This window comes from Filicampus tigris, chromosome 10 (genome assembly GCF_054856515.1).
Source record: "Filicampus tigris isolate MCC_2025a chromosome 10, RoL_Ftig_1.0, whole genome shotgun sequence".
NCBI classification, from domain to species: domain Eukaryota; kingdom Metazoa; phylum Chordata; class Actinopteri; order Syngnathiformes; family Syngnathidae; genus Filicampus; species Filicampus tigris.
The window spans coordinates 19,097,409-19,125,144 of NC_141226.1; the positions used below are offsets into that span (position 1 = coordinate 19,097,409).

The 27,736-nt window shown below is 43.7% G+C and overlaps 1 protein-coding gene and 1 long non-coding RNA gene across 7 annotated transcripts; one reads left to right on the forward strand and one right to left on the reverse strand.

The window, feature by feature from the left end:
• Window positions 1-131: 131 nt before the first annotated feature.
• LOC147141170 (transcriptional repressor p66-alpha-like) lies at window positions 132-21,014 on the reverse strand. 4 transcript variants are annotated; one of them, XM_086043457.1, is made up of 11 exons: window positions 20,820-21,014; window positions 11,127-11,614; window positions 7,911-8,061; window positions 7,490-7,618; window positions 6,171-6,248; window positions 5,966-6,085; window positions 4,480-4,665; window positions 4,102-4,360; window positions 2,688-3,073; window positions 2,168-2,414; window positions 132-1,270 (listed from the first exon to the last, which is right to left on the reverse strand). In XM_086043457.1, exons 2-11 carry the CDS (start codon window positions 11,609-11,611, stop codon window positions 1,131-1,133), a joined length of 2,181 nt encoding a protein of 726 aa, XP_085899583.1. In that variant the 5' UTR covers window positions 11,612-11,614; window positions 20,820-21,014; the 3' UTR covers window positions 132-1,130. The 4 variants fall into 4 exon arrangements, with proteins under 4 accessions (XP_085899583.1, XP_085899584.1, XP_085899581.1 ...); XM_086043458.1 differs by having other exon boundaries at window positions 2,303-2,414; window positions 4,480-4,668; XM_086043455.1 differs by having other exon boundaries at window positions 4,480-4,668; window positions 20,820-21,013.
• Window positions 20,316-27,701, forward strand: LOC147141171 (uncharacterized). Of its 3 annotated transcripts, XR_015088424.1 has the most exons (4): window positions 20,316-20,552; window positions 23,474-23,608; window positions 25,841-25,941; window positions 26,023-27,701. It is a non-coding gene; the product is annotated as an uncharacterized LOC147141171 (long non-coding RNA). The 3 variants fall into 3 exon arrangements; XR_015088425.1 differs by having other exon boundaries at window positions 20,316-21,077; window positions 23,474-25,941; XR_015088423.1 differs by having other exon boundaries at window positions 23,474-25,941.
• Window positions 27,702-27,736: the final 35 nt, after the last annotated feature.

Consider the following 27,736-nt stretch of genomic DNA (forward strand, 5'->3'; position numbering starts at 1 on the left):
TTTTCCTTGTTGGAAACTTTTCACCTGAGGTATGGGTGATGTCCATTGAATATGGAGGACCCACTGTAGTGTGGAAGGAATCCAATATGTCACTTTATAAAGTATACTGTACACAAAACAAATAGAGCAAGTTAAAATGTATCTTTTTATTTATTTAGGAGCTAGGAAAAAGTTAAACCAAAATAATTTTGAACAATAATTTGCACAATGCAGTTTAGGTTGGGTAGCAGAGAAAATATGCAATGTGGCGGGAAGTCACAGGATTAAAAACAAATAATTGGCTTGTGCTTTCTGGGTTCACAGTTGCAGACACTGTATTCCAATTTCAAAGACGGGATCATGGTCTCTGGTTTAAGGGTGGACAAATTCAGCTCCTCGGCGTTTGCATTTTGTCGATGAAGATGTGACACTCAAATTAAAATGCCAGCGTTGACGTAAATACAAAATAAGCAAATTACAGATGGTAATTACAGATGGCTTGAGCGACAACACCACGCGTTTTTAGCTAAGGTGCAAAATGAACATTGGCTGTTAAATGTAGGCATGCTATGAAACAGAAAGAAAAGAAAGCAAAAAATCAACTCTTCATTTGTGAAAACCTCAATACAGGAAGTAAAAAAAAAAAGAAAACATCAGTCCCAAAAAAGAACAACAAAAATAACTTAATGTAAATACAAAATAAATTCAACCATTTAACTAAAGGGATGAATACAATGAAACATTTACAACTCTTATCCGCTATAATTTGCTTGAAGCAATGTGTATATTTCTTGGGTGCGCATAACTCTAATCAAGCATTCAAGTCAATCATGTGAGTCAGTTTGATGCAAAACGAATGAATTACTTGACGACCCAGTCAGGGAGAAAAGAAGTACCAAGTTTGGTGAATTTTTGGTTCGTCTGCCCCAGTCAAATCAAAACTATATGCAGGACAGCAAAACCTTAAAATGAACAGAAAAGGAAAATCATACCAAAAAAAAAAAAAAAAATGACACGAAGGAAAAAGGTTTCTTCACTTTTGGGAGCTTGTATTTGCCAAACTGTCCTCCTGGGTGCGCTGTTGACCATGACATTGGAAAAAGCAAAGAAGGGGTCCAGCTGGCTGAGGGGGAACTTCTTTGTATTCTTTTTTATTTCCACGTATTTGCAGTCTGCGAGATGGATGAGCGAGAGGGTATCATGTCCAGCAGGTACTCCCTCTGGCGTGCGTCGACGCTGGCCGAGCTTTTATGTCCGCTCAGGCTGGGGTTCACGTACGCCATTGTCACACCTGTTGGGGGTCAAGAGGGCAAGTCAGACCAGGGCACATCTCACTTGAACATTTCGCCAGACCAAAAAAGGCAAAACTATGTTTGATTTTTGAGGCTCTGTCCACATGTACAAGGGCATTTAATCATTTGAAAGTCATTTCACGACAAGTTATTTGTAAATGTTACAATAGAATAGGATTCACCAATTTCTTTTCGGATCAAGACCCAATTTTGATGGGTTTTTTTAACGTCAACATAAAAAATGCGCCTGCTAGAATAACATCACATAACTTACAAATGTCCTTATTATTGAAAAATAAGCACTAGTTTGAGGATAATGGATGCAAGCGGCAAAATGGCCCCGCCCCCTGAGATGGATAAAAACAGGTGGATTTTGCTGCTCAATTCATCTTCAATAAATGAAAAATTAATCAGAATGCCGTGTCTAGACTAGTGGGGCGATGTAGATCATATTATTGCAAAGACAATTTCTGAGGCGACTTTCCCCTTTAAAAAAAACATTCCAATTATTCTCGAAGAGTTGATAACTTGAAAATTATGCTGAGTGTCGTTTGCATAAACTATGTATAAAAATCTGAGAAAAACGTCACTCGCGTAATCATTTGTAACGCGGCGTATGAGTTTGGCAATTTCGGAGCTCGACAGCAATTTGCGACGATTCAGTTTCCACGAAGCGGAAATGTCCCAGCAGCCATTCAAAAACACCCGCGTTCATGTGGACGAGGCCGACTTGCATCCCAACGACACACAAACGGGACACAAAGGAGACAGCAACCCCGGAGAAAAGTTGGCCCGGCGAACGCGGGCAACGGCGACTGTCGTCTGAGGGTCGCTTTGGGCCGGACAGGAGTTTGAAAGAGAGCAGATGTCGGGGCTGTCTGTGAATGCGAGTCTACCTTTGTTGCTGTTGCTCTGCTTCTTCCATGCAGTGGATGAGGCACTGCCTGCGCTCATATTCCTGCTGCCGGCGACTCCGCTGCTGCTCACCTTTGAAATCTGGACAGAGCGCTGGGTCACATGCTCGTGCTTACCTGGCCGGCTGACCAAAGCGGCTGCCGCCACGGCGCTCTGCAGCTGGGAGGAGGAGGAGAAGGAGTGGGGGACACCCCTGACGCCGCTGTGGGAGAGCTGGCCCGGGGAGCCCTGAGGGTGGAGAGAAGACACTCTAAAAACAAAAATAATTACACCGCTCGCAAAATGACGACAACAATACGCGTTGGGGGGGGGTGGGGGTTCGGCGGCATCGAAAAACAGGCCAAAATGGCCGCCGCAGAGATGGCTAAAAACGAGTGGATTAACTCTCGATATTTACCAGAATGCCCTGTCTCAACTAGTGAGCTTGCATAGAACGTATTCTTGAAAAGATCTACCTTCAAGTAGAGAAAGGAGGCATTATTACTTCCGCCCGCTGCTGACCTTGATGGAGTGATGGTGGATGACGTTGGCCCCCCGGTGCAGGGAGGACGCTCGGGCTTGCTTGAGCTGCTGGGACACCAGCTGCTCGGCCTTCAGCGACAAAGAGGACGACGAGCTCCCGTGAGAGACGGACGAAGACGACTGCTGAATGATCCGCTGCTCGATTTCCTGCTCTTGCTGCAGCGCTTTGACGAAGGCGGCCTTAAGCCGATTGGTGTGCTCGGCTTTCAAGGCCTTCTTCTGATTGGACGACATGCAGTCTTCACAGAGGACGGTGCCGCCTTTGGCCTTGTCCTGCCTCCACCTACACGTGAAGTCGGTGTTGCACTGGGTGCACATGTTGGGGTCTCTGACGGTGGGCTTGGATGGAGCTGCCCCAGTCTTTCCTGAACGGACAGATGCAAAAGCCCAAAAAGTTTGAGAAGCCTTGTTGTAGAGTAGGCGAGCATCTGCGACTTGACCCTGAGATTTGTAAATGTATATTAAAAAAATAAATAAAAAATTCACTCCACACGGCAAAATGTTTCGTTTCGTTGCCGAGCACTACAATTTAAAGTGTCACGTCTCAGTATGACAATAACATTTGGCGTTCTTCACTGAAGATAAAGAATATATGCCTGTGAATATTGTAATAGATGGTATGTCTACATGCGTTGCCGCACTTTTCGTGCTCAAATATTCATCGCTTAGAGGGAAACGATACCACCGGATACATACTGTAGATGCTAATTGTTTGCCGATGGCATTTCCCATTGTATGTTAGCATTCGGGTGGAGGCTATGTTGTTGCTTTGAGTAGACATGTAAATCTCTTTGTTTTATGTTTCGTTTGATATAGAGGTGCAAAGAATAATCGACAATTAATCGATTAGCAAATTAGTCACTGATTATTTTTGATGATTGATTAATGGTTTCGATACCTATTTTTACATTTAAAATTGTTCACATCCTCAGATTTCCAGCTTCTCAACAACAAATATTCGTCAAATTCTGCAGTCCTCCATGAAAGCAGACTGATTATATTTGTGTTGAGTACAAATCAAACATTTCCTTTTACTGGGAAAACAATGATCAACATTTTTGCCTATTTTCCGACATGGTACAGACAAAACCAGTGACAGAATATTAATTGTGTTTATTTTCTGCACTCTCAATTTGAAGTAGCTAGCTTTTTTTTTTTTAAATGAAGCGATGGAAATTAAAAGTTTTTTTTCCTCAATTACGATAATTGAAAAAAATTACATCAACAGATGAATCGATTATTAGAATAATTTTTAGTTACATCCCTAGTTTGACTGGAACCTTCGGCTGAGAGTGGCAACGGACAGCTTGAGGCCTCATTTCTGAAGAATATTTTGCACTCGCAAGTTGAGAATAATAAATATTCAGAACTAATACGAATATGACAAACACACCTCTGTGAATGGTATCCAGCAGGTTCTGGACCACTTCTTCAAGTCCTACCAGGTAGATGAACTCATTATTGGCTGCTGAGGGCAGGAAGTTAAACTCGGGAGCACGGGGCTTTGGAGGGGGGATCTCCAGGAGCGTCTTCTCGAGTTGTTTCCGCAGAGCGAGTTTGGCCGCGGCCTGGCGGCTGGCGGGACTGTCATTGGCGCCCGCCAGAGGCGCCACGCTGCTCCCTGAGGTAGAAACCTTCAAACCGGACGATCCCTGTGAACGCGACACAGAGAAAAGCGTGTCGCCAGAGCGGAATACAGACACAAATGGCAGAAGACGCGAAGGGTCCATCTGTCCGTCCTGGATTTCCTCCTCCGCGGTGACATACTGACCAGTGAGTTTGCAGTATTCCCGACTCTGATGAGGCCCGCCTGCACCATGCTTCTCTGGCCCTGGCCAGCAGGGGCTGAGGTCCTGGCGCCCAGCAGCAGGGGGGGCGGCCCCCCTGAGCCTCCAGCTCCCGAGGCTGCCAACTGCTGCTGCTGCTGCTGATGCTGATGCTGGCGGAGGGCCTGGATCTGCTGCGGAGATACGGAGATGGGACAACCAGGACAATGAGGGGTGACGACGCACACGGGGTTCCACGGAACGAGTGGCATTGGCGTCCGCAGCGCCAACGCAAAGGGCACACAGAGCGAGGGCGAGAGAAATCCAAGATCTGATGCCAACACCTCCAAAAAATGGTTTGTAATTTCCTGTATTACCTCATTCACCGTTTGTATTCGCCAACTGGAATCCAACCGTTTAGCGGCCACGCCTTATGCATGTCTCAAGTCCGACGTTGTTCATTGGGTAGCGCGGCCTGGCCTGTCTGAGGAATTCAGGTTTGGAAGCCGCTGTCATGACTAGCATGTCCCTGTAGAGGGCGCCGTTGCATTGCTTTGGATTCGAGATCGGCACAGCTTTTGAGCTGAGGGTAAAGATGAAACCGGCGGGCTCGTCGCGTCGATTATGAGGGCGGAAGAAAGGTTGGACGTTTAGACACCTCACGTTCAAACAGAGAATGCACGCGTGTGGTATCAGCAGAGCACGTTTCACGGTAGGTGGTAGAAAGTATGTCACGAACGTCAGAAAAGATGACGTGGAGTGAATGATAAGCGGCGCTTATAAAAGGCGTTCACGTTGCTCATGGCGCGTTTCTTAGTGGGATGTCGGTGAAAAAAATATTTTGTGATCTAAGCCCTTTTCTCAGTCTTGTTTTTGTTGTTTTAGAGTTTGAGGTGTCAAAAAAGCAAAAAAAAAATATTAGCGTCAAAGTCACTATTCGGCTTGCCGTTTTTTTTTTTTTTTTTTTTTTTTTTAAACAAAATGCTTGTTTTCTCCCCTCTTAGGTCATAATCTGGTGTTTTTGGTGAAACCAACCTATGGTCTACTGCTCTCTGCTAACAACCCACCCCTCCCTTGACGTACAATACTTGTCTTTCAGTTGGGCTCCATCACTTTGACAGATTTCCTTGGCATCATTGTACTACTTTTCTCTATTTGATCGGGCTTTGACAGCTTCCCGTGGAATCTTAGGGCGCTTCAGAAAGAGCACCACAAACACAAATCGCTGAGTTTTTGCAAGTTCCACTGGACGCTGTTTGCAATTTGTGGGCTACCTCATTTCGTGTCATGAAAATCAAAAGATGACACACCTGTCTCTGTATGATGCTGTGCAATTCTACACCGGCCTGAAATTGTGAAATGACCTCCCTGACGGTGTCCATCAAAAGTGTCAATAACTATCCTTGAACAGGCAGATTCTTCTTTTTTTTTTTTTTTTGCTAGTAATCAACCTGCAGCTACTTGAGTGTGCAACATTTGCCGACGACTCACCTGCGCTCCTCTGACCAAGGGCGGCATGATGATCTGCGAGCCGTGTTTGGATGACACCTGCTGCCCCCCGCGCACCAAAGGCGGCGGTATGACCGTGCCTGAATTTCTACCCGACGCAATCTATCGGGGTGAGACACAGACGGCCAATGAGAAACGGCGTCGGCCAAAGTGGAGGTCGCGTGCGACGCTCGATCGTTCCGTTGACCTGCTGTGAGCCTTTGCTGCTTGCAATCGTCCCGCGTATTAGAGGAGGCGGAGCGGAGGAGCTGGACACCCCCGAAGTCTGAGGAATGGCAATTATTCATGATTATTGACACAGTACATTGAAGCGCCGCGACATCGCGCTTCGTCGTTCACACTCCTAGCATGTCGCAGATTTTTGTGTGTTGCTACTCTGCGTGGCAGTAGCAGTTGTTAGAAGATATCCATCTATGCCATTTAACAGTTTATGGCGTTTTGCATTATAGGCGAGCGTTAAGCTAGCCCAGTGTTTCCCGACAAAAAATGTCGCAAAAAGGTTAAAACCCAGTAAGGACGGGAGCGCATAACCGCGTTTTTACCGCTAAAGCCGGGAGCGCTGCTGCGTGTTTGTCCTTTTAAAGCCGGGAGAGCGGATACGTCATTTGCTTTTTTTAAAATCCGGTTCTCGGTCTCTTAGCCAATGAAACGCATGAGAATATACATGTGACGGTGTCGTGAATTGTCGGAGGATATCCGGAAATTTTTTTTCGAGGGGTAATGGAGGCGCAGTCGATGGCGAGAGCTCTGGTATAAGTCACGGCAGTGATATAGACGAGACGCTCGCCGTGGAAGCGTCTGGAAAGGGTCGCGCAAGGTTATGGAGTTGGACAGCGTGCTGCTGCCCTCTTGTGTGTAAATGCGAAATTGCATTTAGAGTGTATTTTATACGCTTTGCAACGGGGCTACGGGCCAGAAGTTATTCATTCGATAACAGAGTGTGCGGGTTGGATAAAATTTGACCGCGGGCCGCATTTGGCCCCCGGGGCCGGACTTTGGACATTAATGAGATAGATGAACAAAGATACATTATTTGTGGCTTACTAATGTTCCTCATCCAGAACACTGGTTTGGAATCACAGAGAGAGTGGAATTACGTCAGATGCAAGGATGGTTTGCTTGAACATTTTGCTGTTTAAATAAACAATGTTGAATTCTCTTTTCTTGTCATGTGTCAGTTCGACTGTACACAGAGAAACCGCTTGAAGCAAGCACACTTAACCTCTTATTTGGGGAACAGTCGTTTTTTTCTTTCTTTCGCTTTCTCCCATTTCTTGACTTGACTACTTTAAAAAGTGTGTTTTGACAAGTTTAAATGTGTTTACATTCAAAATAGTCGTTTTTTTAATTTGGTTTCTCGATATCGCAGCTTTTCCTCCGGCGCGGGTGGGTCTGGAACATATTCCCCCCCCGTGGTAAATGGGGGCTCCCCGTGTTCCCGTACAGGAGTGGGCCTCTGTGCGTTTGTGTGTGTGCGTGTGGGAGGCGCTTCTGACTTGGGCTCACCTTCTGAAGCGTATCCCTCTGTAACTGGCTCTGTCGGAGTTTCTTCAGCAGCACCAGCTTGGCCTCCTCCAGCCTCAGCTCCTCTTTCAGCTGCTTAATGACGCGCTCCCGTTCGCCTGGGCTGCTCTTCTGCGCTCCACACATGAAATCAATCACTTGGAACAATCGCGCTACTCAAGACAAACAACCGTGTCCGGTCACGCGTCCTTCGTGGGGCGAATCTTTCATTCGTTTGGAGTCCCTCTCAATCGGATCATCGGGGTGAATCCGAGCCACGATTGCGAATCCTTGACGGCGCAGTAAGGTTGCTCATGGCCTGGCCTGACTTACTTCCTGCGCCCTTGTTTGTAACTCGATAGCGCCACTTTGATGCAAAGTGCGTTTTGAAAACATCCATGGCATGAAAAGCACAACATCTCACCATGAGGAGGTCTGTGTCCAGTTCCTTCAAGTGGTTCAGACCGTTCATAGGCGGACTCGGGGAGTCGTTATCTGACAAGATGATGACATCATCATCATCATCATCATCATCATCCTCGTCGGGGGATGGAGGCCGCTTCTCCCTTTTTATGCTGAAGGACAAAAAATGGCACCTGAAGCATGTGGTAAGCAATCACATTTTTTTAAAAAAAAGTATGCAAAAAAAAAATAGACAGTATGTATCGTCCGAACGATGGCTTTTATCTTGAAAAGCTCCTAAGTTGGGTCACTTGTATCTCAAGGGTCAGCTGTATATTCTCACTGTAATTTGCGGTGGTGTCGAAAGGGAAACTGCAATATATTGAGGGCTGATTATAATGATAGAGCTCAAAATGTCACACAGCATGAAGGTAAAGGTGGATTGTGGCCTCACGTCTGCGTGTAAAACACATCTGCAATTCGAATGGAATACAACGTGCCAAATGTGAAATGTACAATCGAAAGCTTCTTTCCGTTTATGACAGGCGTGTTGGGACTCCTCTAAAAACAAGGATGGCCTTGTACACACACTCAATCGCGGTGAATGTATTTTCATGAAGCACAAAGTCAGAGCATGAAAACATGAGGCCTGTCGGCCTGAGCCGCCCTCTTTCTGTGTGTGTGTGTGCGTGTGCGTGTGTGTTTCCTCGGGGCTTAGTGCCATCATCACTTCCTGTGCATTAATCACTACTTCCAAAGTAGTCACATGACCTCAAAGTCATTATCACGTGACTCACTTTTCCTCCGATACAACCCCACCTCCCCTCCCTGCTTCTTCCATGGAAGTAGCCATGGCAACAGCCGGCTGGAACCGGTTTATGACACACGGCTTCATTTTGTGTGCGTGGACTTTTTAGGGTTCCGATGGTGATTTATGGGGAAAATGGAGGCAGACCAAAGGTTAAAGTCGAAAGTCGCCACTGAGTACTGCTGCGGCCTTTTCTGTGGAATGTCAATAATAACAAACAATGAAACTTTAAAAAGTCTGTTCATGTCCAAAATAATTCAATGATATCAATTTTGCATCAGGATCAAACAAGCAGCCTGCAGTGGCTAGTAGTAGTAGGACATTGTTTATCCTGTCATCATCCAGCTGACCATAGCATACACAATTCACAGTCAAATATCAGTGACGGAATGGCACAGGCAGAAGCTAAACATTATTTAAGCCTGGCCTTAATATAGAGCTGAATTTGCCGACTTACATTGCAAAAAAAGACAAAACGAAAATTCTCTACAACCTTCAAAAAAAGCTTTACCAACAAGTTTTCTTAAAAACTAAAAGGGATTCACAGGTTTTCCGATATATATTTGCATCATTCCAATATTGCTGGAGTGAAAGACATCCCCTTTTAATTGCTTGAACAGATTTTTGTACGATGAATTTACAAACACATTGAGACTCCCGGATTTCAAAGAGCTTTCGTATAAAGTGAGCAAGAGATTGTGTTTTTGCTCTCTACTTTTTGTCGCTTATCCTGCCTGATATGTTCAAATGAGGTGGCGCAGAATAATCTGCTTGACCAGTTAGCGACTGGCAGTGGTTTTGCCTGTGAAAAAAAAAGTGCTAATAGCGAGGTGGTGAGTTGAGTACCGTAAGTAGGGGGGGGGACAGTTGTAACACAGGTCAGTTGTGACACTTTCAATTGATCCAATCAGGAATAAGATAGGAATCACCTGATGCTTAGTTCAGTTTAGCCCAGTGAAAATGTAGTCATAAAGCAGACAGAAAAAAAATGTGAGGGGAAAACGTCATTTTGATGTAAGAAAGTTTTTTTTTTTTTCTTTTTTAACCTCAAATGATTATTTTTACATAGTCTGCTTTGTTTAACTCATCAAACATACAGTATATCATGTTGAGTATGTGTTTATTTCATTGAAATACTTTGTGGTCATGTTTTCACTGTTAGCTCTAGGTCAAGCTAGCTCATTGCTAATGCGCTCAGGGACAGCTGGAACAAACTCGTCAAAGCGTAGAAAAAAATTGACCACAAACTAAATTTGACTTGAATACATCAGAACAAAACAATTGTCCATATAATCCAGCCACGTTGAAAGAACGCAACATCCAGGTGCAGCTCTACTTACCAACCAAAATTCTGCCCCAGCTACCGACCAAGCTTCTAATCTGATTCCCCACCAAACGTCTACTCCAGCTATGGACCAAGCCAATCAAAAGGCCACAGTCTCTACAGAGAAAACACTGACTTGGCTGAACTTTAGCATAAAAGTTGTTCGACCCTTACTAAAGGCCACACAACAGAAACTCCCTTTAACAAAAAGAAAGAGGAAACAAAAAGCAATAACAGACACACCTGTCAAGTTGGCACTGCAAGGAGAGCTGAGAAGGTGAAACAGAAAACACGCTTGGAAAAAAAAAAAAAAGTTTGATCGTTGTAGCTAGTGCACAGCGGCAACTTTTGTACAATTTTATTCATAAAAAATTCATTCGCTCATTTATTTTAAGTCCTATAAGCTGCAAAACCGCGACAACTGTGTTTACATGTTTTGAACAAAAAGCGTTCCATATCTTTTGACATTATTATCATGGCCTTTATTTCAAAACGTTGCTTTTCACGCCAGTTAAAACTGGCCCACACCGTGAGGTCAATTGTAAGTTACATTCCGCTCCTTGCATTTGTGATTGAATTTTCTGTTTTTGTTGCACAGGCTTTTTTTTTAATGCAATTTATAAGTAGCTACTTCTAGCTAGTTTGCATAGCAGTTTGAACACTCACAATCACAGCTTACCGGTTTTCTGAAGCTGAGCCATGGTTGGTCATTATCTGAGCCCTGAGCATCTGTAATGTCATTTTCAGTCAACAGAAGTGACAAAATGGCCGCCCCCAGAGATGGCTAAAAACGGGCGGCGTAACTCTTATTCCACAAATGCAACGTGTATCACAATGTCTTGTTTCAACTAGTGGAGGCTCAAAGAACATAGTCTTGTAAAAAATATGTTTGGGTTGACTTCTCTCGTTAAGGCCGAGAACTGCCTGGGGAAATCTTATGCGATCATAAAACAAGCTTTGCTACTGAAAAGTGAATTGCTGTTGAAAAACAGCAAAGCTACAACCGGCCGCAGGCCCTACCATGATTCTGAACTCATTTAGACTCATTTGGATGGACTAACTTGACAGATTCTTTGCGTGCGTTCAAGTAGAGAAGCGTTTCTTACCCTTTGGAAGTGCTCATGTCCACAGGCTGCTCTCCGGTCTGGATCTCCACTTTGATGGTTGCCTTCACCTCGCCGGCAGCCAACATGCCGCTGGACGCTTTTGGCTCTGTGGGCTGCAATCGGCTCACGGCGTCCTCATCCTCCTCCGCCTTCGGCTCCCTCTTAGCTCCGTCATCGCGTCCGGTTTGATTGTCCAAGCTCGCGTCGCGGGCGGCATCGTCTTTCGCTGGCTGAGATTCCAAAGGTGGCGCCGGTAACTGCCCTGGTCCCTCATTTGATCCGGTCCCAGTTAGACTTTGAGCATCCTGTTCCAGTCGTGGTTCAGGTCGAGGTGAAAACGCCTCCTGGGCTGTGGGCTGAGACTGCTCCAGCTTGGGCTTTTTGCTTCCATCGTCAGGGCTGGAAGGGTCTGTCGTGTGCGGCGCTGCATCCCTCTCCAGTGCCCTCTTCTGGCTGCGGGTCTGGCGGACGGCCTCCTCAGACATCCCCTGCGGATACGTCACGAAAAGGATTTGGTTACATATGTGGATTAGCCGGAGAGTTCAGACATATCGACAGAGCGTGTCAAAGATCAAGGCGACGTGTCGCTCACTCATACCAACACTGCAACTTATCAATCCAGCCATGCCTCCGACACCGACTCTCACCGTCTAAACTAAGAAAAACGTCAAAAGAAAACTCATCCGTCATTGAAAACGTTTCTAATTTTCATTTCAATGTGCACCAGGGGTCAATGTGGAACTAACATCGGGTGTAAAGTGAAGTGTCTTGGTTCCACCTTCAAAATGAGGAGTCTCATTAACCAACATAAAAAGAGCTTACTTTCTCGCCTACGAGATGGGAACATCCTGTTTTGGAGGATTTTGTTGTTTTACATGACACAGAACTACACTAACCGGTCCCGTTCATGAAGTGCCCCTGCATAATCGAATGAGATTCAATACAGGAGCTCTTTAAAACATTCTGATCATTTAACAATGTTAGTTTGCAGGATCATACTGAGAGTTGTTCATTTTGTTTACTTTATTGAGCTCCATATTCAAAACTGCTCGCACACGATGCGTTGCAGGTTTACGCCATTGCAAAGTACAAATAATTGATTCACCGCCGTTTGTTTTCAAAGCACAGATGCCCATAGCATTTTTATTGACATTTGAAGAGCCGCAAAAATATTGTGTTGGAACTTAAGAGCAAAAAAAAGATTGTTTCTAGCTTTTTCCATTGCAGTTGAACATTTCACCAAAAACACAGCTTTCTGACCAAAAAGCATTACAAAATGAGCTTTTTGCGAAAAGAAACATGACCGACGCCAGTATTTTGTTTTATTTTTGTGACACCTCAAACTATAAAACAACAAAGACAAGTCTGAGAAAGGGCTTTTGATGGCAAAATAATAACGTATTAACAGTTATGCAACTAAGAAACACACCATGAGTGACTCGGACATCTTACCTCACGACCAGAACAGACACTTTCTACTAGCCACCATGACACATACTCTGTTTTATACGATACTTATGCATACTCTGTATATCGAGTATATCCAAAATGTTGGCATTTCTGTCCCTCATGATTGACGTGACAAGCCTTGTTTCACTGCCTAATCTTTATCTTCTATTCAAAAAATGTGCTGATCTCAATTCTGAAGCATTGCAACGGCACCATCTTCAGAGATCTGTTTGTCATTACAGTACTTTACAAACTTGAATCTCACAGAAAGCTGAGCAACAGCCTCGTCCACGCCTAACTGACGCACATACCGTACAAGCTGGCGGTAAACGGTTGGACTCAGGTCGACAAATGTAAACATCAACGGCAAAGAATGAATTTAAAGATTAGGAAGTGATTTATCCGGAAAGTAGTAAACAAAGTTCTGTGGGTGAACGCAAACAGCTGCGAAAATATTTGATCATTATTTTCTTTTTTTACATAATAGATGTTAGATTACAATTCTAACAGCTGAAAGAAGCGAAAGGAGCATTAATGGCAGCTACAATTTAAAATCTGAACAATGAAGTAAGCGACGACTCAGAAATATGAAGATAACGCTGGGTCAAGAGATTTGAGTTTCGCTGATTCCGTTTAGCACTGCGCTCTGCGTCTTTTGATCTTATTCACATTATCGCCGCTGCTTGTCTGGCGGACAAACTGACCTTGACTCATCGGCAGCGAACACATGGTTTCTCAAATGGCCTTCAGACAAAAATTTGTGGATTAGTATCATCACAAGATGCCAAGTTAAATTCCCAAACATTGATTAAACACAACATCCCAGCAGTAAGTGTCCAAATCATTATGTTGAAGGTAAATTGGAGCGGTAAAAACTACACAGGGGGGGGGGGATACGAATTGGAGCAAATCCTGAAATATTCATCACAACCCATGAAGCCAAACGCAAGAGAAACTATTTTATTCTATTTTTTTGGGGGCCGACTCATAAAACGTCTGGCCATCTTTTAACCCAAATGAGATCCCTTACCATGTGATCTGGCCTATATTGTACAACAAATGCACCAGATGCGGACATGACGAAGACAGTTGCTTGTTCGGTCACACACACACACACACACAGGAACACACTCACGCATCATTACTGCAACGCCCGCTCAGGGTCAAATCCAAAGCTTAGACTCAAGCAGACATTTGGTCACACGCCCATGGCTCGATAATGATAATGCGCCTCTTTAATCCATATATACAGCATATGCGGCATTCCCCACGGAATCAGTAAAAATATAAAAGGAGGTAGCCGGTTTTAACACTTCCAAGTGTCCGCCCCCCACCCCCACCTCCCAAATGAAATAAAATCCTAAATTGAATTCAGTGGTAACGTTCTTTCTGTAGCAGGTTCAACTTTTTAGTGCGCAAGATTGTCATACAAATTTTGACCATATACGTTTAGCACTACACACCATCTCCGTCCTGGCAGATGAGTCAAACAAAGCTAAGTCAACAATAGGTCTACCAGTACAGTACATATGATATCTAAAAGCCAGCTGGGTGACTGTGGGTACATTATTTAATTTGACGATAGAATGGGGATTTTCTTATTTGCATGTTAGGAAACTTCTCTACTTCCCTAAACACTTCACATCCGTCACGCGTGATCACACGTAAGGGTGAGAATGCATTTTTCGGCTTTTACACTCGTACGACAAATGATGAATGTGACTGTTACTGTTAATCGGTCATGAACAGCAACAGCGGTTTTTCTCCTTTATGCTACATGATTGCTTCTCAAATGTAGAACGGTTATGAGCAACTTAAATGATGGATTTTCATGAGCGCTACTGGGGGACCACATGTATGACAAAAATTTTCAGTATGGGCAAATGACATGCTGGCCTGTGAATAGTGGAAATGCGCATATATCTGATGCACATTGACATGCATTGGGTAAATTGGGAAAAAAAACAAACTAATATGTTTAACTATTAAATTTCTTTTTTATATACACGATACATTTACTAAAAGCATAACACTCTTAAAAAGTGAACTCGCAATCCAACACCCTCCACTTTCACACGGACATCGCTACAGCTATATGCCAACACATTCTCGTTCCAGAACCCTAAACAAGTCCTTATTGCGCTCAACACAAGAGTCGACCCAAACTGTACCAAAGGTTGACATGTTCGGAGTCTGACCAACACGCTATGCAGTGGGAGACGACCTTTGCCCGTACTGTAGTTCGCTGACAAGATCAGTCCGAGATGCACACTTGAATCTGTCACTTGGAATATTAACTTGCAATCTAGCATCCACATTAAGTGCATCGATGTCCAGCATCATATTCATGCATACGGAACAGCGCCTGCCTTTTGTACCAAAGAGGATCTCAGTCTGCCCGGAGATAAGTGACAACAAGGTTGTTTTTTTGTTTTTTTTTTTAAGGGAAGAAATAAAAATTGCAATCATGATGATGTGCATGAAGCGCACAGAGGTTAGCTAGTATGACAATCGGCGTAATAGTCGCAAAACAGCAAATGGACAAATCATCTGGTAACAGCTGACTAAGTTTATGTTTTTGTTTTTTTTTAAATATACTCTTACATCACTAAAACACACATGACATGACCCTTCTTCCCAGGATTCAGTAGGACACACAAAGCACTTTTCCCGAGAACTGGTTTAAACCAGTTGGCTGGTGTGTGTGCGTGCGTGTGCGTGCGTGCGCGACTGAGAGAGAAGCCGAAGCTCCTTTTAACCCTCCAGGTGCCGGAGCAGACACTCGGCTTCCACAGTGGCGGCCATTATACAGTGTCTACGTGTGTGTGTGTGTGTGTGTGTACAGTGTGTGCGCGTGCGTGTGTGTGTGTGAGATCGGCATGGAGGACATACTGTAGCAGTGAGATGATGGCGTTGCACAGGGAGGGAACGCCGCCACGTACCCTGCGACCTCAGGCCAACCGGATCTTTCTTACACGGGGTCCCAATGGCTAAATGGTTTCACATTTCAACTCTGAGGCCTTTTTTTTTTTTTTTTTTTTTAACATGCATTTCCTTTACGCCACCCCCCACATACGCACACCGTCTAACACATGGATCTGAAGCTCATCAACCCAGGCATGAATATGGCATCATACGCAACTCGTGTAAAGCCTCCGAAGACAACCAAAAGTGAAATAATAGACAAAAGAGAGCATGTTGCGTAGCTCTGATGGTGATGACGTGTACTGTACAAAGCTTGTATATTGCGCAACAGTTGTGATTCATTTTCCACATTAGCGTTTAGAGCATGTAGTGCAAAAGTCAAGTACTATACTGTGTAACTAAATTAAAAAAAAAAGTAAAAGTACAACTGAATATATTCTTTTGGATTCCTTCCAAGGTGGGCAATCAAGTTGATCATGAAGATCACACTAAGTGGAAAATCTAAATATTGAGTACCGGTAGACGGCATTTCACTAAATTTCCTTACGCTACTACAGGGGGAAAAAAATGAGCGTTTTCTTGGTTTTGAAACACTTATTCCAAAATAAGGAGCAGCCTCAATGAGAGGTATTAAGTGACAGAGTGTGTCAAAAAAGTTCACACTGAGCGTGGTTGGGTGAGTAGGGAGGGCGATGTTCTTCTCAGCCAGGAAGTGACAGATGCTCAAGCATTGTGAACAGCCACTAGCTGTCCTGCCGCAACTCTCACCACTTCTCTTCTCAGGATCATTTTGTAGGCATGATGCTTGATCGTCAGATCCACGTTGACGGGGACAACTTGGAGTTTGTAGTGTGGGTTTGAAATGCAGGGCGCCCCCAAAAGTCAACACACTCTTCCGTTTTTTTTTTCATTTTTAAAATTTTTTTTTTGAGGTATCATTCGGACAGACGTGAGGCCATGAGCATGTGACAGCTCAGGCTTTGTCGTTTTCTACGCATATCATTCTCTCGCCCGTGGCTTGCCAATTCACATTGGAGCAGTGTTGCGTAACTGCCACCCGGCAACACCTTTTTTTGTTGTCACCAACCCAAGTTTAACGTTGAGTGTTTAAGAAACTTTTTCGGCCGTCACACTCCTCCAACGTGAACAGTTTACACTTCAGCTGTTGAGCACATCGTAATCTTCCGCTTGAATTGAATTGACTTTTGGGGCACCCTAGATGTCTTTTGGGACACCAGTCCAAGAACCTTTCCTCACACAAAATACTTCCTCTTACAGTTTGTCAATTCAGTATGTGAGCCACATTTCCGATTCTCTTTGTGTTGCACCTTTGTCCGAAAGAAGTCTCCAAAAAATAACGGTGGTATCAAGGGTGACATTTTGACTCTACATTGAACGTATCATTTCTATTTCCATTTCTTGTTTTCGTTTCAAAACCTGAACAAATAGGAGGTTGACCGGTGTTCTCTAAACGGATTACATTCGACCTTAGAGGTTCTACTGTACTCGATCAAGTTGTCCTAAAAGGCCTGCACTCATGCGCAGCAGCTTAAAATGGTGCCAGCAGACAAGCCCTTTACAGAGAACATTGGCCGAGTACACAAACACCCTCAATCAGTCTTGTTTGTGATCAGTGTAGCGGCACGTTCTAGAATATGGACCACAACAATGTCAAAAATCAAAAAAAAAAAAAAAAAAAAAAAAACCTTGTGGTATGTCCTGACTCAATCATTCAGGTAGAGCCTGGTAATTTTAACTTTACTACATATTCACTCAATCAGACGGACTGAACTGACAATGTCAGCAGAGTCCGCCATGACACGTAGCCCGGTGACGGGACAAAACCTTCTCCACTCTTCTTTATTTATCTGACCGCCATTTGTTCACAGACAATGCCGCAATGGTTGTTTGTACTGCTGTTGCTGCATGAAGAGTTCCTTCCAATATTATGCAAAGAGGCTGTAACAGCGCAGAGTAGTCACAGTGACCCCTCCAAGGAGCTGGCCACACCACCATACCCAAAAGGAAGGCAGATGTCTAAGTTAATAACCATACAGTGAGCTAAATAATTACTGGCATGAGTTGCATGTTTGACAAAATGGGAACAACCGTATTAAACTGATGGCTCAATCAAGAAATTCTAAAGCAGAAAATCCCTTGATACAGGTTCTATTTTTTTTTTTTTTTCCTGTTAAAGGGAGCTTTTCTTCACTCCATCAAGCGTGGCAAATATTTTTCGTTACGAACTGACTTGTGATAGTCGTCAGCCCATCAGTTAGTCCGTTGCTCCGTCAGTTGGTGCCCGCAGAAAAACGGGCGTCCGTCAGTGTAATCGTCGCAGGCAGTCACTGAAAACCCATTTCTGTCATTTTTAAAAGGTGTCCCGTCATTCGTCTGCCAAATGGGCATCCATCGGTGACGGACTGATGAACTGGTCCATCAGTGAAAATCCCTTGTCCGTCAAAACCGGTCCGTCAGTCTGACAGAATGCCTACCTCTGGTAATTAGTAGCTATCTTGGCTAGCATTAGCATAACTTGTGTGTTTTACATACCTGGCCAATAAATCTGATTCTGATCAGCGCTACTGTACATCGTGTACACACACACACACGCACACGCACGCACGAAAGCACTATATTGGTACGGCTTGGCGGCACCATAGCAGCCACCATCTCGCTTGGATCTCTCTTAAATCCTGGAAATGTATTTTTGTAGGTGCGTGTGTGCGCGCATTTTGGACAGGCTGTTACATGTGCAATATTGTGACGCGTTCAGTGGCGTTTTGAGTCATGGTGAAACCAATAGCCGACAGCAAGCCAGTCCTGAAAACTAGTGTCAAATCCCCTACACAATTCAACGGGTATTAGCTCCATCCCTCAGTGTGCGGCTAATTTGAAAGACTACTTTACAATCTACTATGATAGACATTTATCAAGCGTTTATCGAAATGGATGAAAACTCCAGCATTCAAATGTACAAGTAATGCAAGATTTTTTTCTTCAATTAGAAAACAAACAATACCATTAAGCTATTGTATTGTTATAAGGCCATCTGATAAGTGATGAGCTATTATGACAGAAGACCTTACTATTTCATCAGAAGTACAAACATTGCCACAGCTCAAGTTAAATAGCCATATCTGCTGCCTCAACAAGAAACGCCGCTGAGCTTTGTCAACACATGAACACACACAGGCTCCCATTGTAAGAAAATCGTCAGAAAAAAAGGTTTGAAATGCTAGATACTTCACATAGACAACAACAATGCTTGATTAAAATTGTTCTGAATTGATCAATGACTCTCAAACTGAGCCTTAACTTTGGGATCTGCAAAATAAAATGCAATGAATAATGTGTAATTTTGGGGTAAAATGCATACCTACAAATATAGGGACCGGCACAAAAAAAAAGACTATTATTCAGAGTGCCAGAGTAGCAGCAGGACAACTTGTGTCTGCTCACATCGCCCTGAGCATCTGGCAGTTCCTGGTCGAGTAGAACATGACTGTGGTGGAGCAACCTCCCTACGCACGCGACCTGACTCTGTGTTTCAAGCGGTTCATCCACGGGACAAGGATGTCAAGTCAATTCAAATTCATTTATACAGCCCCTTAATCACAGGAAAGTCTCAAAGGGCTTCACATGCCCATAGCTGACAACATATTAACGACATCCCCTGATCTTAACCTGGGTGTGGATGACATAAAGATGGCTGTGACAAGGGAGTTGCGGAGGATCCTGCAAGAATCTTTCCATGAGTGCATGAAGGCATGACTCCAGGGGGATTAGGTCGACCGGGGAAACTTGTAGCGTGTACACCAAAGCTGCGCACACCAGTTCAACCAGTGCAAAAAGTTAGTTTAGAAGAGACAATCTCCTTCCTTTCTCGCTTCCTATTCCCCGCCATTGTTGTGAGTAAGAATACAGTAAATCACACAGGCTTGTTACTCTGTTTTGGTGACTTCCTGGGGATTACAGCGCCACTTCAGGCCTGGCATACTACAGCGTATCAGCATCTATGCGTTGACTCAGACATTTTTTGAAACCATTCTGTGTGATGGATAAACTTGTTGAAAATGAATAAGAAAAAGATCGGCCCCAACCGATTAATCGCGAAACCTGAGGTTTCACTGTACACTTTTGGAGCCACTGTGATAGCAGTCCTGGAACCTTTCGGACACACTTTGGAAACATTAAAAACATTCCTCCCTGGACCTAAACGTCAGAGAACCCCTGGAATATATGACACAATGAGTGTGTGTGCGTACGTGTATGTGGTTTGCGTGAGGGGCTGTGTGTGTGTGTGTGTGTGCGTGCGTGTGTGTATTCAGCTTTAAGAGGAGGAAGACTACGGTTGTCACAGCGAGAAGTAGGAAGATTAGCTACTAGATAGCAGAAGAACCAACAGTGGCAGCTGCCGTGGGCTTCAAACGGACAGCAACCTCCGCCGTCCATGCTCCACCGCCCCGGTAGAGCCCAGAAAGCAAAGTCGGCCCTTTAAAAACTAAAGCCAGCCCACAGTACATGTGCAACTAGCCGGCTTTTTAGTGTTGACACCGCCTCGGAGGAGGTGAGCTCACGAAGGAGTTAGCGAGCTAACATTAGCTCCGCCGCACAAACAACAACAAGCAGTCACTTTAGCACGCATGTTCAAGGCTCACATGAAGCCACCAAAAAAGCCACAACACACACTTCCAGTCAAAGTGATAAAGAAAATAAAAGCTCCCCGAGCGGACAGTCGCTTGTAAACAAGACCCACACGGTCAGAACCGAGCCCGAATCGTTGACCTGGCTGCTCCCCGATGCGGGACAGCCGTCATCTCAAGCGAGGGGGTCAGCAACTTTCAAAAACATCATGTTTTTACAAAGTCAAACTTGAGTGGAGCAAACCGGGGAAGTAGTGTTTACCTTTCTGTCCCCCTCCCGAGGGAAAATGGTCGGGTCGGAACTCGGTAACGTAAGCGACCGGCCCACAAGCGGAGCTTGCCGCCGGCGAGGAAACGTTATAATCCTGGCTTCATTTCACCATTTCACCTAACAAGATCCGCACCGGTAAGCGTGACAAGCTTCCGAACATTTCAAAAAGAAACAATTTAGCCGGAGCGGGACCCCCTCCCCTTTCCACGGCTCAACCTTTGGCTCTAAGGAGAAGTGTTACTTTTCAACAGCCCATCAGCTTCTTTATCGTCACAGATAGGTGGAGGAAGACCTGGCTCCTCTCGGCTAGACCGAATAAAAGGCTCCCCTCGATCCACTCACTAAAAACTTCGGCTTCACCCCCCACCCGCCCCAACACACACACACACACAGTCAACTTACTCGGTCGCTTTGTCGCCCGCTCGTCGCCGATGGTCGACCAAGGAATGTTTAATCTGCTGTTAACCTGGATATATCGTTGCTTTTTTGAAATCAAGGGGATATCCTCTTTTTTCGGCCCTCCCCGCTGCCGCGTCTGTTGCCAAATAATGCGCCTCAACACACATGGAGCCGCTGCGTCCTCTTTAGTGGGCATGCGCACCTCGGCATACCAGGGCGACGGGATCACATCATGTAAACCGATGACCACCAAGGGCCAAGGTAGGAAGGATGAGAAAAGTCAGGAACCCCCTCCCAGGGCTCCTGGGGGGTGACCCGGGACTGACTGCCCCCGGCACGCTCACTCAGTTCTGTCCAAGCATGTTACCAATTGATATGTACATACACTTTGTCTGTCATAAGCAATGAGCACTGGGGGTCAGTTGTGGCGAGCAACGAAGTGCAGTGGCGCCTTGAGATCAGGGTTATAATAGTTTGGGATTTTTCATTATAGTTAGTTTTTCTTTCGTTTTGACATTTGTTTTTAGTTACATTTTCAAGTGTGATTTTGATTTGTTTGTAGAGTAGTTTTGTTAGTTTTTATTTGTTTTTATTTCAGGGAAAATGTTTCGTTTTAGTTTTCCTTTTATTCATTTTAGTATTAGTTTTTTTAATGCATAGAGTATTTGTCAAGTACAAATAAACTGCAATTCCCAAACAACAATTCAACCTTCCTTCTTCGTACTTAAGTACAGCAATACCGAAACTAACACATTTAAAATGGACCCCCGACGTGGGAGTAGAAAGAAGCCTAAAAAGAAGCCTTTCACCGAGTAGGCTGAGATGAAACTTGGCCGCCTCGCGACCACGTCAAACGAATGAGGGCCGATTAGTGGGCCGGACTAAAATCCACTTCCGGGCTTAGTCCAGCCATTAAAAAAAAATTGTCAGCCCCCACCCCCCGGCCCGAAAATGGGCATCCGGCTGGGCCGGAGGGTCCGACCGGTCCAGCCCAGGGACGGACTGCCCAGCTCTGGTAATGACATAATTAAGTAGAATGTAATGAAACAAGCAGATGTTGCCAGGTTTTTCGCTTCAGTTCAATGTGTATTGTTCTGCTTCTTCTTGACCACCTGCGGACAGTATAATACAGACTTATGGATCAACATGAGCCAGTCAATACTCCTCAGTAAGATGCCGTAATATTGGTCCTTCGTCTTCACAGAAGATAAAGTATATGTGCCTGTGATTATTGTTATATTATCTGTCTACTTGTTGCTCCGGTTGTTCATTTTCAAATATCCGTTGCTTAAAGAGTTATAACGCAGCGACATTCATGCTATTTGTTTGCCCAGCTATGGTGTTTTATGATGACGTAAAAAAGACGTAACTAGAGTGAGCTAAAGTCATTGTGATTGAGCTTGTGATTGATTGATTGATGGGTGGATGGATGGATGGATTGGTTGATTAATTGATTGATTGATTGATGGATATCTTAGGGACTTCCCTATCCATGGCCTTTTATCAGAAAATTGTTCGATGTTGGCACCAAGAATGATACAATGAATGTGTTTTGTAGTGTGCCGTCTTGAATACGTCAACCATCTGGCATTAAAAAACTTTCTATCTAGCCTCTGGCTCACAAACACTTACTCACTTGTGTTCGTGTTAATGTATACACAATATACTTTAGCTGCCTTAAACAATGGGGTCAGTGGTGGGAAGTATAAAGACTTAGTTACTGTACTCTCGACTTATGGCTATTTTGTTGTTTGTATGTGAAGTGCTTTGTTACAGCTCTAGCTGTTGTGAAATGCGCTATACAAATAAAATTGTATTGTATTGTATTGGGGCGGCACGGTGGCCGACTGGGGCGGCACGGTGGCCGACTGGTTAGCACGTCCGCCTCACAGTTCAGAGGTCGTGGGTTCAATCCCGGCTCCGGCCTCCCTGTGTGGAGTTTGCATGTTCTCCCCGTGCCTGCGTGGGTTTTCTCCGGGCACTCCGGTTTCCTCCCACATTCCAAAAACATGCATGGTAAGTTGATTGGATACTCTAAATTGGCCCTAGGTGTGATTGTGAGTGCGGATGTTTGTCTCTGTGTGCCCTGCGATTGGCTGGCAACCAGTTCAGGGTGTCCCCCGCCTACTGCCCAAAGACAGCTGGGATAGGCTCCAGCACACCCCGCGACCCTTGTGAGGAGAAGCGGTACAGATAATGGATGGATGGATGTATTGTATTGTATTGTATTACAATACCGGTAAGTAGACCTGTCAGATATCTGAACATGCCTCATTTATTTTTCGGATGACTTTTTACTTTTACTTCTTAGAGTGGCTATTAAAAAAAAGTCTCCACACCCCAGTTCAAATGCCAGGTTAATGAAACAATGAAAAGTTATTTCACAACTTTTTCCACCATTAATGTGACTTATAAACTGTACGTCTATTTAAAAAAAAAAAAAAAAGAAAAAAAGGAAAAATAACTGAAATACTGTGGTTGCGCAAGTGTGAACACCTTCGTATAACTGGCATGTGGCTGTGTTCAGGATTAACCAATCATGTTAAATCAGACTCAGCACACACCTGCCAGCATTTAAAGTACCTCTGATTAACACCAAATCAAATTTTAGATGTTCTAGTAGGCTTTTCCTGACATTTTTTTCATTTTTTTTGTAGAATCCTGAATTTTTTTTGCTAATGCTGACTTGGATTTGGAACTGTTCATAATTCCCTCCACCTTGACTAAGGCCCCAGTTCCAGCTGAGGAAAAAGAGCCCCGAGCCGGATGATGCTGCCACCACCATCTTCACCGTGGGTACAGTATAGTGTTGTTTGAGTGATGAGTGGTGTTGATTTTCAACCAAACACATTATTTGGAATTTCGGCCAAAAAGTTCAGCCATTTTAGAGCTGACCTCTCAATGCGAGGCCTGCAACAACGAGAACAGAGAAAAGTCCTGCAGAAATGACAAAACTGGCTATACCGCTCAACCGAGCCAAGGAGCTGGGCTGGATCTTCAACCTGTCAAATATGGAAATACTGTAGTGTTAATTGCTCCAGGCTGTAAAAGAACTTGTCTGGAGTTCACTCCAACTCTCCAGCACTCTCAATTGCATACATATAACTTGTACATCCTACGTGGTTCTTACTATTACTAATATTATTTATTTACATTCGGGTGTCAAAGTCATTTTTATAATGGTCTGCATTGTAGTTTGTGTTTCCCTTAGGGTGCTGTTCTGACAGTGAAAACATATAATTGTGTAATCGCCTCATAACATGCAGAGAAAATTGCTGTAATGGTATTTAAGGAAAAATGATTCAACTTCAATTGCTCCATTTATTTTCAAAAGGGGTTTGGTGAAACAACAACAAAAAAATGCTTGTTAGCGTGACAAAAAGTGAAGACAATTTACACTTTTCGTTTAGCCAAGAAAAATGAAGCAGTTGCACATGATTTGCTGCAGCATACCACATGTAAAAATATGGCGGGCTCGATTTGGCCGCCAGGCCTTCAGTTTGACGCCATTGAATGTTTTTTTTTTGTCTTTGTTACCTTGTGTACATAAGACTACTAAACAGAGCGCATACGTGCTTACGTTGCAAATGAATTGGAAAGAGGGTCAATCTCTTGACCACTGCAGGTCTCATGAAACCTCTGAAAATGCAACACAAGTATTACAAGGTGAAGTTACGGTTTCTCTTTGTTTTGCTTCAAATTCGTTCATTTGGAATGTAGTCTCCCTGTGACACAGTATATTACAGCAATCTTGGATTTGGTGACGTCATTCGACATGACAAAACCACTGCGGCTGTGCATGCAAGGGCTTACTCTGTACAGAACTTGCCTGGGGGCTGGGAGGTGGCCACTTTACGACCCAGTACAGCCCCAAAATATTGAAAGTGTTTGCTGGAGAGTCGCCAAGTAGCCTCGGGAAAGGCACCCACCCCAACGCAACTGTTTGGGACGCAACGTTATTTGTGCAGCCACCTCACTCTCTCACCTGAAGCTCTTGACGCATACTAACTGGATGCAGTTTGTGTGTACAGTATGTGTATAGTATATGTAGTATATGTATGTAGTATATGTTGCCAAGTAAAACAAATGTAACAGAGTGCAAACTTGGTTTCCCCCTTTACGGATACAGTAAAGGATTGTTCTTCTTAATATGTGTGTTTACGATATAACCATTTTTATTTGAACAGATCTCAAACTTTTTACACCAAGTGTACTTGGTGTAAAAAAAAAAAAAAAAGACATCACAGTTGCTCAGGACTCAGGTAACGACTAGTCATGGCTCAGCTTCGAAAAGTAGGTGAGCTGTGATTTGCCGTTGCCCTGAGCAACTGTGATGTTATTTTCAGTCGACAGAAGTGGCAAAATGGCCGCCCCTTGAGATGGCTGAAAACGGGTGCATTTTGCTGCTTAACTCATATGCTACAAACGCAATATTTATCAGAATGCCGGGTTAAGACAAGTGGAGGCACATACATACATGTACATATGCATACTATTGTCAAGAACATTTTTGTGTTGACTTCCACTTTAAGAAATGCTTTGGATGAACGTGTATTGATTCTGGGAAATGAAAAGCTGAGTCGCCCGTTCTTTGTACTAAAACCGCGTGGACTTACAAAAACTGGCACAAAATTTTGTCAAATCACAGCTGACCTGTTTTCTGAAGCTGATCCATGATTGGTCATTACCTGAGCCCTGAGCAACCCTGATGTCATTTTCAGTCGACAGAAGTGACAAAATGGCCACCCCGTGAGACGGCTAAAAAAACGGGTCCATTTTGCTGCTTAATTCATATTCCACAAACGCGACATTAATCTGAATGCCTTGTTTCAATTAGTGGGCCTGCATAGAACATATTCTTGAAAAAAACATGTTTGGGGTGACTTCCGCTTTAAAGGCAAGTGAGGAGATTTACAGACCGATACATTTTTACACGTGGTAGACTTACACACTGAAACAAGTTGAATGCTTTCCATAACGGCACCACCTGCCTTTTAATTTCAACTCTTCATGACATCCCTGAGGAATGAACTCAGCCCCAATCCCATCATACTCTACATCTGACACGTGCAGAAGAAGTCATCATAAGCACTGGAGTGTGTGGGGGGCCACCGCTCTCTAACAGGTGGGGGTTGGTGCGATTGAGTGCTTTGTCAGCTTCATTCTGCCATCCTAAGCTTCTCTTTATATGATGCTGTGTCATCAGGTCTGATTGTCTCCCGCTTCTCATCCTGCCACTCCATCTCCTGAGGCCATACGTTGATTTGTACACATCTGCAGAAAGGCATCTGTTCACTCCTGCCGTAATAAAATTGGATGGAATACATTTTTTTTTTTTTTTTTTTAATTAAGGTAATGCTATCTGCTCCCGATCCTATTTTCGGTTCCTTAATGTTATTAGTAATTCAAATCAAGTCAATTCCATCTATGAGCTGTTGTCTGTCTATAATTGTGTCCAATCTCACGAGGTGCCCTGTTAGTGCAAGTGACGCCTTCAAAGTCACATCTCAAAGCTATCAACCCTTTTTTAAATGAAACGGTTTAGTCTTTGGTAGATTTTCTGGTTGTGTCACATTGCCGCAATTACTTGTGTCACAATGCCAGGTGGCTGCGAGTTAGCGTTATGAATGTCACACATTTGAACATAAATTTTAAGATGTCCATTTCTTTCACACTCCTCCATACTAGGAAATGTTGCACGAAATAATCGGGACCGGTGGGAGCTCGTAAAATATAGTAGTAACGCATCCTGCAAACAAAACAAAACAATTGGATTCATCGATTAGTCAATTTTCCAAGGCCGCAGCCCGATACACGTCTTATATTTTTACCAGTAATTGGTTTGCTAAAGGGCAAAGGGTGAAAAATCAATGGACATTAAGAAATCAGAGGTCAACTCCTGAAACGGGATCACAACTTTCATTGGTTTGGAACAAATGTTTAAACAGGACTCGTCACGCGTGTCTGTAAATTTGAAGGTGTTTAGCAATTGGCAAGAGACACCACATAGACAGCTTTGTAAAGTAAAAATAAAAATGGGATTGTGCCTCATAAGCACATTATGTTTTACATATTGTGTAGCTGTTTTGTTCAAACATCTGCAATGGATATAAAGTCTACACGCCTGTTCAAATGTCTGCCTTTTGTAGTATAGAAAATTCATTTAATAATGGAGTAATTAATTTTTCTTTGAACTTTTATATTGTCAGATGATTTATAAATGGTGGCAGATGTGTGCTGAGTCCCATGTGTTTGAATATGACTGGCCAATTCTGAACACAGCTGCATCCTTTAGTTAAAAGAGGCCATTCACATTTGTGATACCACATTATCACAATTGTTTTTCAGTCATTAATACTTGCCCTCTTGAAAATATATATTTTTTAATTCAACTGAGTTGTACAGGTTGTAGGCCATTAATTTTGTCAACAAAGGTCTTGATGTCATTTTTCATACCACAAAAACTAAACTTTTTTTGTCCACTGTACATGTGTAAATGACAAGTTTTAGTTTACCCGCTTACTACTTTCTGGTGGTTCTGTGCTGACCTATTTTGGAACAACATATTTGACAACTCTTCTAAGATTCTACAGAGATTCCTCACATTGCTTATAAACAAGCTCCTGGACGGTCAAGGTGTTCATGACAAGTTTCATAGGTGAGTAACTTTATGAAAAACATGGTGATGTTGGTGTTTCATAACACAAGTAATTAAACTGTTGACTAAGCTAATTGTTTTGGTAATGACCTCCTGTTTGTTTGCATCCCATGTTGGACACAAAAACAGGAATAACTGGAAATGTAACAAATTTTCAGAGAGTTTGCAAAGGTGGCAAAAGTACTCCTCCGTATTTAAGTAGAAGTACAGATGCTTGGGTTGAAAAAAGACGCTGATAAAAGTAGATGTACTGATTCCCCTT